This window comes from Drosophila simulans, chromosome 3R (genome assembly GCF_016746395.2).
Source record: "Drosophila simulans strain w501 chromosome 3R, Prin_Dsim_3.1, whole genome shotgun sequence".
Taxonomy (NCBI): domain Eukaryota; kingdom Metazoa; phylum Arthropoda; class Insecta; order Diptera; family Drosophilidae; genus Drosophila; species Drosophila simulans.
Window position 1 is genome coordinate 3,600,493 of NC_052523.2, and position 11,929 is coordinate 3,612,421.

At 43.1% G+C, this 11,929-nt stretch overlaps 2 protein-coding genes across 13 annotated transcripts in view; both read right to left on the reverse strand.

Annotated features, from left to right (window-relative positions):
- Positions 1–11,866, reverse strand: part of LOC6727041 (protein AF-10) — a 28,594-nt gene extending 16,728 nt beyond the window's left edge. For 2 of the 11 annotated variants that reach the window (XM_039294569.2, XM_039294566.2), the window contains exons 1-5: positions 11,302–11,619; positions 8,757–9,235; positions 8,458–8,654; positions 6,951–8,398; positions 6,492–6,582 (exon numbers count right to left, since the gene is read on the reverse strand). In XM_039294569.2, coding sequence (XP_039150503.1) covers positions 6,492–6,582; positions 6,951–8,398; positions 8,458–8,654; positions 8,757–9,235; positions 11,302–11,336 — 2,250 coding nt within the window. In that variant the 5' untranslated portion in view covers positions 11,337–11,619. Of the gene's footprint in view, positions 1–6,491; positions 6,583–6,950; positions 8,399–8,457; positions 8,655–8,756; positions 9,236–10,622; positions 11,274–11,301; positions 11,620–11,847 lie in introns of those variants that run through there. The other 9 variants (XM_039294574.2, XM_039294571.2, XM_044923185.1 and 6 more) reach the window with 8 other exon arrangements.
- Positions 1,041–5,260, reverse strand: LOC6727042 (muscle LIM protein Mlp84B). 2 transcript variants are annotated; one of them, XM_016175858.3, is made up of 2 exons: positions 5,155–5,260; positions 1,041–3,356 (listed from the first exon to the last, which is right to left on the reverse strand). In XM_016175858.3, exon 2 carries the CDS (start codon positions 3,276–3,278, stop codon positions 1,791–1,793), a length of 1,488 nt encoding a protein of 495 aa, XP_016033531.1. In that variant the 5' UTR covers positions 3,279–3,356; positions 5,155–5,260; the 3' UTR covers positions 1,041–1,790. The 2 variants fall into 2 exon arrangements, with proteins under 2 accessions (XP_016033531.1, XP_016033530.1); XM_016175857.3 differs by lacking the exon at positions 5,155–5,260 and adding an exon at positions 4,115–4,236.
- Positions 11,867–11,929: the final 63 nt, after the last annotated feature.

An 11,929-nucleotide genomic window follows, 5' to 3' on the forward strand; every position in this document is an offset into this window, starting at 1 on the left:
ACTAGAAAAGCCATATCGAATACGAGTAGAATACATCTCCAAGTATATTTAGAGATCATCAAAAATATTCTCGTCAATTCGGGTGTTTTTGAAGTGCCGTGTGTCATATGCGAAACAATTTCAAAACCAAAATCTCTCGAAAATAGACGCTGACTCGGAAGGTCTATAAATATTCTCGCCAATGCGATACCAAAACTAACGTAAACACACCTGGCTGAAGGCGATTTATTTGATATTTGTGTCTGAACAAAAAATTATATTAAAACAAAAAATAATTTATTTAGTTTGGCCAACCCCATGGCAACGTATTTTCGTGGTCAACGTCACGGAGCATAAGACCATATCATACCTATAGAGGATTTCGAATAAAATGAATAGAAATGTGAATAATGCTCACAAGTGGGCGTGGGACGAGTCATTAAAATTTAGTTCCCAAGGGGTTCTTTCTAGAAGTGCATTAGCAATACGAACTTTGCTCTAGGTGGGTGAGTAAAGCACTTATTACACAACATTCTCAGCAGGCACGTGTTATAAATATTATAATATAACTAAGGATTCCTCACAAGTGTGCGCGATTAAAAACAATCTCTTAGGTTCTTCTCTTGAGTGAGAGTTTTGAGTGCTGTGCAAAGCTTTCGGGTCAGCTGTGTGAGCCATATTGGCATCATATTTATATTTAGAAAACCATTTCAGTACGGTTATGGAACATTTCGATGTTTTTCTCGAGAGGCACCACACACACACACACACACACAACCAAGGATTTATTCCTGTACGTATATGTAGGGAACGTTCTTTGTGCGTATGTTGAGCAATTATTTTTCACGATGTTTGTCGGCCGAACAAGCTATATATAGACCAGATGAGCTGGCTCAATCCGAACCGAACAATCCCGAAACAAACAGAATTGAACTCAACCCAAACACCCAACCACCCACCGGTCATTCCAATCAGATTGCCAACCAACAGTTTAGATGCAGAATCTCAGGTATGCGCACCCAATTAAATCAATTAAAACTACGAAAACCATTTCGAAATCATTTTGTTTTCATGGAACCCACTGGGGCATATATTATTGGATGTTATGTGTGTGTGTGCGTGTGTGTATGCAGAACATGTACGCTGATATATATATAAATAAATAAATATTTTATATCTGCCATGGCTGGCATCCCAAACAGAATGCAAGAGATTAGATGGGTGAGAAATCATTCAAACATCATTATAAATAATCAGATTTCATAAGTATATCGTAAGAACTAAATCAGCTAAATATACAACATCATATCTTTCATCATTGTTCGTCGTAAGAGTATATGTATATGTATAAAATTTGTCACTTTGCACAAAGTATGCTTCTGGATATTTCGATTTGGAGCATAAGACATACTTGGCTGGTCTTCGAAAATAAATAGTTTAAGATACAAAAAAGTAATAACGACTTTGGCTCGCAGTAGTTGCTTCCTTCGTTGTGGTCAATGTCGTTTAGTTCGTTAGTCTGTGTTCGATGGTTAGTTTCGCTTTGAGTCGTAAGTTTTATGTTTTCAAGATGTTTTTGGCATTTATTCTTGTTTCTTGTTTTCATATTAAACTTAATCTCACATAACCTAAAGAAAATTGAATTGCATTCAGTGCATCGTTGATCAAAAATCGTTGGAAGCAAAACGAAGACTAAGTTAGCTAATTTCAGGGATAGTTAGTTAAAACAGATGGGTCATTAGACAGAAGTATCGGAACGGTTCACAGACATGGATGTGGGTTTCGATTGGATATACATAAAATAGACTCGTTTAGAACGTTGTCAAAGCGCCCGCGCCGAGACCGTAGCCCACTCCCTTGGGTCCAAAATTGCGGCCGTAGCAGGCTCGGCAGTAGATGTCGCCGTCGGGTCCATCGTTCAGGTTGGTCGAGTCCAGCGATTTGCGGCAATCCGAGCAGTAGAAGCACCTCTTGTGCCAGATCCTGGTCTTGCTGATCATCTGCTCGGCGGCGAACACGGCGAAACCGCAACGCGGGCAGCCGCCCGAAGTCTTGGGTCCGGCCAGAGGACGGCCATCTGGGAACTGGATAGTGCTCTCGCCACTGGTGGACACCAGAGTGGGGGCGTGTCCGTAGCCAAAGCCCTTGGGTCCGAAGAGCTTGCCGTAGCAGGCGCGGCAGTGGATGTCGCCATCGGGTCCATCGCAGGCCAGGACCGAGTCCAATGGCCGGTGGCAGTCGGCGCAGTTGTAGCACTTCTTGTGCCACACCTTCCCCTTGGACAGCTGTTGCTCGGCGGCGAATACGGCTCCTCCGCACCGGGGGCAGCCCTCGCCATCACGGGCCTTGATCGACGTGGTGTCCGGGTTATAGAAGGGCCTGTTGGCGCTGATCTGATCCTCGGTCAAGCCATCGGTCTGCAGGAAACCAGAGCCGCAGGCGAATCCATAGCCATGGGGTCCCCACTTCTTGCCGTAGCAGGTGCGGCAGTACACATCACGATCGGGACCATCGCTGGCATTGATCGAGTCCAGAGTCTTGTGGCAATCCTTGCAGTTGAAGCACTTCTTGTGCCACTCCCGGCCCTTGGAAAGCTTCTGCTCCGCTGCGTAGACCACGCCGCCGCAACGTGGGCAACCCTCACCCGGACGGGCCTGGATCTTGTCCACGTCGATGGCGGCACGGATTTGCGGTGCTCCGTCGTCGTGAGCATAGCAGTCGGACTGGAGAGCACCACCGCCCTGGCCATAACCATAGCCCTTGGGTCCAAACTTCTTGGCATAGCAGCCCTTGCAGTAGATGTTCTTGTCCGGAGCCTCGCAGCACAGGATCGAGTCCAGACCCTTCTTGCAGGTACCGCACTTGAAGCACTCCTTGTGCCAGCTGCGTCCGCGGGCCAGCATCTGTTCGGCGGCGTACACATAGCCACCGCAACGAGGGCAGCCCTCACCTTCGGGGGCACGAGCAATGGCCCTGGGTTCCAGGCGGGCTCCATTCCTTACGGACGGCACATCGCCGTTCTCGCGCAGGAACTGTGACCCGTTGTCCATGGAGAGGGTGCCCGCTCCAGTGCCGAAGCCGTAACCTTTCGGCCCGAACTTGCGACCGTGGCACGTCTTGCAGTAGAGCTCGCGCTCGTGCTCTGTGCAGTTGGTGGAGTCCAGGGATTTGTTGCACATTCCGCACTTGAAGCAGTTCTTGTGGAATACATAGCCGCCAGCCAGACGCTCCTCGGCAGCGTAGACACTCTTGCCGCAGCGCGGACACTTGGGGGCCTCGATCGGTTGGAAGGAAGGCATTCTGTCTGTGTTTCGGTTTTTTAACGCTATCAAAATGATCTACGCGAGTACAATTACTATACTTATTAAGTTTATTATCTGAAATTGCAAAATAGAAGAACACATAGAGTCGATGGGATCGTGGCGTACGTCCTGCTGGGAAATGCAGGAAAGTCGAAGCTTGGGTGGTGATGAAAGCGATGAGGTAAGCATCTGCCAACTAGTTAATTAAAGCTAATGTACATGTTAACCTACTAGGACGATTAAGCTGCTTGTTTACAGTGATCTATTACAAATTCAACTTGACAGTCGAGAATTTCTCCTCAATTATGCATTATGTAGATCATCTATCAAGATTCTTATCTGTCAGTCGAGACGTCATCGCCCGTGCCAGAAAATTACCCAACCGGACGTATGTATACGCAATTCATATTGAAGATTCCTATGTTAATGATCGAAAAATAACATCTTTCTCATGACAACAAAAAATAAAGTAGGAATTTTTCAAATCACAGAACACAGAGAAAAACATGAGCAATAAATGTGTATCTATACAGAAAATGTTGTATAAAAATAACGCAGACAGGTAGATAGATTTAGGAAAGCACACACAAAAAATGACTATGGCAGATATATGTATATGTACATATCTGGGTGTTCTAAAACTGAGTCACAGCTAAAGCACCGCCGACAGATGAGCATCGTCCCTGGCCGGTAATCTGGTTATCTAGTGATTGCGATGGATTAGTCAGGTGCTTTGCAATGGTCGTTTGCTGCGTGCAAAATATCGGTTAAGAGCTGGCGATATCCAACCGTTGGGTGTGAGTGTATTATAGCCAAGATAGAACGGAACCTACAACGCACTAAAACCACACACGGAAGCGCCGAGTACTGAACTGGAAGATTGCTCAAAGCAAACTAGTCTATATAATTGTGAGTGCACACGGCACGGCAACGCGGTCGACTTTTCGCCGCTGCCACTGAGTTTTCCTGCTCAGCACATCGAGTTGAGAAACTTAAGATGCGGCAACACGGAGCAGTTTTCCTTCGTTTTATTTCAGTTTTCATCAAATAACGCCAGAGAGTGGGATGGAAACATATTGCTTTGCGTCTGCGGTTTTTAAACTTTTTCGATTCTTCGAAAAAGTTTTTTATTCCACATCCTTCACTCGCTTTTTCTTGGCCGTATCTCATTTTTTTTGATGTTCGCTATCTTTTGTGTATATTATATGCACATTTATATCCCAGTGGGAGATTATCAATGATGATCGTAAAGTTGCACAGCATTGGCTACCTCTGTTAGGAATCAGGCATCTGGGAGTTTGTTTATATTTCCGACTAAATATAATACTTTTGCTAAACATTTTAACTTTACTGCAATCAACGGTATAACTTTCAATAATTTGGTTGTAGTTTTTAAAGAATTTTGTGAGTACGAACTGTATCTTTCATTTTTCTCTATTCAAAGTTAGTGACTTCAGAAGGGCTATTCGATTTGAAACGATGATTTGTACTTCAATGAAACTCGATTGGAAAAACAAACTCCTCGCAAATAGTTCTAATTTTATTGAGTGAGACAGTTGCCGTAAAGTTTTTCACACTCGAAAAAACGGAATCTATAAATAATAGCGTGTGGGAAAATGCTTCCTCTGTGGAGCCATACATTCCTCCTCTCATTTGTGGGTCAAATTATGGTCCAAATTACACACAAGTTCTAAATTTAAACGATCGCTTGACAAAACTGTATTTTCATCGCTTCGCGTTTGGTTTTTAGCAGAGCTTGAACCGATATTTTTTAGACAAACACAACACAAATTATTGAATTAGAATTAGTGGGTTATGCGTGGTTGATGATATTGTTTTTTTGCTTTTCCATTGACAAAAAACTGATATTTACTTTTCGTTCGTAATAATAAGGTTCGCAAGAGAAATATCCTTAATTTTAGTTTAGCTTCGATTAACAACGATTTTCGACTGATCGCGCTGAAAAATTTGTCAAGCGCTTTGAGTCTTTGTCTGCACACGGCACGAAGGCAACTTTGTCGCCAGAGAAAATGATAGGGATGACTATATAGCCCCAACAATAAATACATTAGCGATCCGAACAACAATCCCAACAAATCACAAAATATCTGCTCTCACGTATACAATATGCTTAGTATACATGAAATGTGCTTTCATAAATTGTATATACGGTCATTTTATAGCAGAATATTCCAGGTGATGCTGCTCATGACAAGGCGAAAAAGATGATCATGATGTTTTATTGGACCAACAAACATGGTTCAACTGTCTTGTTCAAAGTCACTGCCTGCCTGTCTTTCGGAACATTGGCACTTCAACATCAATAAATTAGCATGCGCATTTGCATTTAATTAAAATTCGATATTTTGCCATGCATTTTTGGTTCAAAAGGAAATTAATGGGGCATGGGTACATCATTGAGCATCAATCAGATCGGAAAAATAGAACCAGACATGGCGGTGTCCAACTCGGCCAGAAAATACCTCTTAATATTATTACTAAGAAAAACAATTTTGATATTAGTTCTAATGGTACGTTTTTACTTATGATTTTAGTTTTGAAAGTTTGCCCCTTCTAGTACGTTTCTTCTACTATTGGAAGAATGCAGATTTTCTTAGATTATATATTACATTTTTAACAAACTAATTTAATATTTGATTTATTACAGTATTTCGTTCGAAACACACAATTTTTAAAAATGTATCGATCGAAAATCCCGCAGTTCAAGGGGAAGCATTGAAAAACACGAAATTTCTTTAAGACATGAACGGGTGGGCAACACCTTTTGTATAATTAACGCGCACCTTCGGCAGAATTTCTCAAAACATTTTTAACATGCATTTGCAATTGCAATAATACATAAAATTGGCAAGGCGCCTGCGTTCAAAACTTTTGGCGAGTGAAACGAATATAGTAGTACTCTCTGTCCTACTCTTTAGGTTGGATCACTCTTTAGGTTGGAAAAACTAAATGACAAGATGTATACAAGTGTAAAAGATAATGGGAACCATCATTAATATAGCAACTTTGTATCCAAAGAGAGAGAGGACACTTTAAGAGAAGGTTTCGGAAAATCACTCAAGAGATCCGAAACAAGTTTCTTGAAAAGTAAAAAGCTCTTATAAACTCAATATTTTGGAACGATAACTGAGTTGTTTATCAGTCTATTTATAGTATGCTAAAAGATAAACAAAGAAAAATTGAACTTACCCTCTTGGAGCTCTTCTCGATTTCCTTCTCAAAATCTGTTAGAGGCGTCAGTGAAACATGAACATCTTTGATATCAAAGCGGGATATTATGCTATGGAAACAACCGAAAAATATAATTAGTGCGATTTCTTCTATACATTGTTTCAGTAGAAAAAGGTCTTATACGGGGTTATTTAATTAGTATATTCTACAATAAACGAAACGGATTCCAAAAGTAGCCTTTTTCAATGAAATTACAAAAACATATTTAAAAAGTCTGGTTTCTCAGAAACATTGGGCACTGTTTAAATATATATTATGTTCTAATTATTACAATTTATTTAGAAAATGCAACTGATATTTCGATAAATTAACAATTTAGGAAATCATAGATGTGCAACCACAGTCCCATTTGTTTCTTTGAAATCAGGCGCAAACTATGTAACTACCAAATTTTGAAAAATGTAAATTGTAAAAGACCTTTTCTTTGCGTTTCTCGTTCCCCACCTATTGTTATCCTCCAGAGCGGAGCCAGAGGTGGAAATACTGCTACTGGACTTAGCAGAATCCGCTTTTCGTTTTTTCGATGACGAGTTAGAGGAGCTGCCCGAGGAAGTGCTCGTAGATGTAAGACTATTCGCCGCCGATGACGAAGAGCCTCCTTTATTGGTGCTTAGATTAGTGGCCGCACTGGAAGATACGCCACCCGTACCAGGAGCTATTGTTCCGGGCATGTTGCTTGTCGACGATCCAGCGCCTGACAAATTCTCCCTTTCTGAATTTGAATTACTACCGAATCCTCCGGTGGAGTCGTTCAAAGTGGAACTTGAGGATGTGCTGACTGATCGCAGATCCGATCCAAAACCAGAACTACTGGTGCTCAGATTACTGGCTGATTGCATCTTTCCGGCCGCGCTTCCGGCTCCTGTTCCATTTGTGCTAAGGTTGTGGGCATGATTCGAATGCTCATTAGTTGTGGAAGGAGCTGAGTTGATTCCACTGGCAGCAGAACTGCTTACATGAGTCCCAGTACCGCCCGATCCAGCCGTAGCAGTTGAAGTCGACGAACTGGGCTGGGTGTTGATACTGCTCGTTGTGCTTGAGCTGCTGGTGGCACTGGGTACTTGATTCGACTCTTTGTTCTTCGAAAGCTTTGATGAGGATTTCTCCCGTGTCGACGAGGAGTTGGAAGATGTTGATGATGCAGATAAATTTGTAAAATTGTTATTCGCTGAATTGCTAGAGCTATCTTTTCCATCCTTGTCCTTGCTGGATGTGGATTTGCTTAAGCTTTTGCTATGTTTCTCCTTGTAGCTGTTGCTACTACTGCTCGAACTGCTGGCCGAAGATTTGGTGGTCCCTGGTGCTGTTGACGATTGACCGCTTGTCGATTGCGTAGCACCACCGCTCGAAGCTGATAGGGATCCCCCACTTCCACCAGGCACGTTTCCAGCACTGCTGGTTGACGAACTGCCTCCGGGCAGATTATTGTTTAAACTATTGCTGATGTTGCCGATATTGCTACTGCCTGGTAGTAAATTTCCTCCTCCTGTCATATTGCTAGCACTTCCCGAATGCGCAGTACTCGAGGAGGGATTGGGAGCCCCTCCTGTTGAGGATGACGAGCTACTGCTACTGCTGCTAGATGATTTACTGGATGCATTGCTCTTGCGCTGCTTTGAGGAAGATGAGACGCCACTCCCACTGCCGCTGCCCCCAGAGATTCCAGCACTGGAGCTTGCATTCAAAGCACTGCTGCTGCCACCAGCACTGCCACTGCTGCTGGTAATCTTTAGGCTTGTGGCCGAGGTTGTCGCGGAGTTCATGGTAGAATCAATCTCCTTCTCGGGCGACGAACACGAATCGGAAGAGGTGTCATGTTGAATGGGTTTATATGGAGGTATTGTTTTGACGTTGCCGCCCTTTTTCTGCAAAGTATCAAGAATTTGAACGGAAAAATCACGAATGCTATCCCTCACATACGCACCAGTTTGCTGTAATGGTGCTGACAGTAGCCGCAGTACTTCACATTATCCAGATAGTTACCAGCCTCCTCGCAGAGCAATCCAAGGCTCTGCGCGCAGGTGACGTGAAACTGCTGCTTGCAATTCGATTTGTTGCACTGCATACAGGCGCCGACATTGGAACGAGTTGGTTTGCCAATCTCCTGGCAAATATAGCAAGCTGAAAATGGAAACGGATTGTAATTAATTATTTCCAATTAGCTAAGGCTATAGTTTTCTAATAAGCAATATTTTTAGCATAAAACATTTAAATATAGCTTACTCTTTGAGTACCGCTCCTGCGGTATTAATGACAATATGATGGGCTCCATGGTGGTCACATTCCCAAATCGCACCTCGGGGATGTACAGGGCGCAAACAACGTGCGCCCACCCGCTATTATCCGTCTTCTTAAGGGCGCCATCCCGCGAGGGGCACAGTTCGCATCGGACGCGAGAGGTTCGCTCCTGGGACTCGCACTTGCGACAGTACCAGGGTCCAGTGGGAACCGTCACAATGCCATAGCACGCCTGGTGCACTGCCACAGTACAGTTCTGGCCGTCACAGTAGACGAGCGGGTTCTCCGGCCACCCCCGCTCGTCTGAACAAACGCAACAGCCGCCCACCATCTCCTTCATATCGTCCAACTTGAACTTTTTAATCTTGACCAGCTTCTTGTTCAAGCTTGTGGAGTGAATGGTGTCGTCTTTGCTGGAGTCTAGCTCCAGTTTCGCATTGAATGAAGACGGAATTTTGTTGGAGCTGCAATTATCAAAAGAAGTAATATAAGAATTCTCCTTAAGTAAAAAGATAATTGTGTTTTTGGGTCTGATTAATATTTTTTAGGGAAATGAGCGATGATGGTTTATATATTTTATATTCCTTAAAATATTGATGTTAAACGGATATATTTAAGTAAGATGCACTTAAATAATATAAGTGCTTAGCTTACGAATCTTCTGAATTTGAGTTGTATTGTACCTCTAATGAAAACAAAGACTTTTTAGCAAATTTGTATGCAATTAGCAGTACAATTGATAAGAAATTAATTTGTTCAGCTTTCCTTATCAAGAAAATAAGCAAGTTCTTTACATTTTTCTTTCACATTTTTCTAATTATTGAAAGTCACCGAAGTCACCGATCTTGAGATAGAGGTTTCGGCCTTTCTCGTTATCGATAATATGCTGCTATCGAGGCAGGTGTCTATTGGCAAGGTCATTCGCACTCGGTTATTCCACAATAACATCAACAAAAGCAGTAGCCCTATAAAATATTACTTAATTGTGCACTTGTATTTACAACCTGGCCTTCGCTGCGAGAGCGAGCGAGATGGCACATGGAGCTCCGTTCGCAGAACATTTACACGCACACACAAATAATCTCTCAATGTCAAGGTAATTTTGCCGCTGCTTAATAATACATGCTAATTATGTCGAACCATTTAAATAAAGACGGCCGGAAACATATTGATAGGAGGGTTTAGCACAGCTATACGAGCAACAAATATTTTTAACTTTCACAAAACGGGCAACGCACACACAAACACTCTCTTATGCGGCATTCCGTGGGCTGCTGGTTCATTGAACCTGATTTAAATGGGCTACCAAAAATAAAACAGGAAAATGCAGCCCTGATCCGAATCCAATTGGATGTTGATTTGGTCCCACTGTGCGAAGGAACGCAAATAAGTGGGTCGCGGAGATTTCACAACAACAACAGCAATTATTATAATAATAATAACGGCATGCGGGTGCTGTTTCTGTTTCATTCATGCATGCGCATCTGTGCGAGAGATCGTGGCGGAGGAGAGTGCGGGTCTAGTTGTACCGTTATTGGGTCAGCGTGTTGCCAACTGCCGAAAAAGAAAAACGCAGCCAGCGTGTTGCCAACAGCGGGTTAGCTGGAGTTCTCTAACTTAACGGTGTAAAATCACACACACTTGGGCACATAAAACGAGGCCGCTCTGCACGTTGCTTTTGTAATGAAGAGCAATGCACTTTCGACACAAGCAAACACACACTGTCGTCAGGCAGAACAGATACATACACACGCACGCGGGGAGATGCTACATTAATGTTGACGAAATGCCGGAAAAGGGGGCGCGCTTTTGGGGGGTGGAATGCGGGTGGGTGTGTGTACATGTATATACCCCATTTAAAACATCCTTCGGGGGAGTTTTTGGGGACTGGAGGGTAGTTTCTCCCAGTTTCCGCAACTCGCCTCTTAAAGCACTGCTTAAATTTCCTTCAAATTGTGTGTATACACCCGTGGCTTGAATTTATTGATTTTTATGGGCAATTGCTTTAATTTCACTGGCCAGCAGGGCTTTAAAACGTCATCAGCGGTGTGCCACCAAACAAAAAGAAACTAGTTTCACGGCGGGGAAAATGCGCGCGGTCAAAGTCGTCAAGCAACGCACAACAAAAACAGAAAATATCTCTTTTTTTCAGGGAGCGGTCTACCGAAAACTTGAAATTCTTTCGACTTTCTTGCTATTTTCACGCAGAGGTTTCTTATTGGCCGCTAGCACCCTCACAGAATATTGATTTTCTCAATTTCTTTACCCGATTTGGCACTTGATAGAAACGGTTTCTAGCCCGCAGCTGTGGGTTAGCGTTTATCTAGCTTTTCGTGGCTTTTCTCAGCGCTTTTCCGCGTCTCACAGTCTTCACAGCCGCCCACGAGTAGCAAACGCACGCAAGTAAAATAATCAACACTCAAAAAAGGCGCTGAACAACACCATCCACCAGCGCAACAACAACACTGTGTGCGCGAGTATTTACAACTACAGCTACAACAACACCAGCAGCACACACCACTCCACACACCTTGTAACTTGTTTGTTGTTGTTTCGCTCGCACATCGGGAGCGAGCAGTGCGGGCGCGAGAGGGAGACAACACCACCTGCTCTGTATACAAATGCAGCTCAGTGGAAACGATTTTGCTGGCTGCGCGGTTTTTCTAATTGCCCGAATATCGCGAAAAGCTTGCAATTCCGAGACGTTCCGCGTTTTTTCTTCTATGGAGACGGGTTTTTGAGCATTTTAACGCCGAAACAAGAAGAACCTCGGTTACCAGACGGATGGGCAAATTTCTAGCGATGGGTACTTTATTAGAGACGGGTAAAATGCTTAGAGATGGGCTGGGACTCGACTTCATTTTTCCAGATTCAAAGGAATAACCGATGTTCATTTTAACTTTCTTCTTTTATTCAATCCTGTAATTTGTAATTTAAGTAAATCACATTCTTATTGGTCATGATCGAAACAAGGATCACAGTATTCTCACTTTTAAAGGCGTGATCACAGCAATGCTCGTCATTTAAATAATGAAGATGTATTAGGAAATATTTTATATATAGAACACTAAAATACCCAATCCTTATAGTTATATTAGATTTCTCCACAGTAAACAAATAAAAGACGTCCGACGTTGCCAGACCAGTCAACGGTTCAT

What these genes read in the sequence shown, in the direction of transcription:
- LOC6727042 (XM_016175858.3), bottom strand. Translation starts at nt 3,278, where the DNA reads ATGCCTTCCTTCCAACCGATCGAGGCCCCCAAGTGTCCGCGCTGCGGC.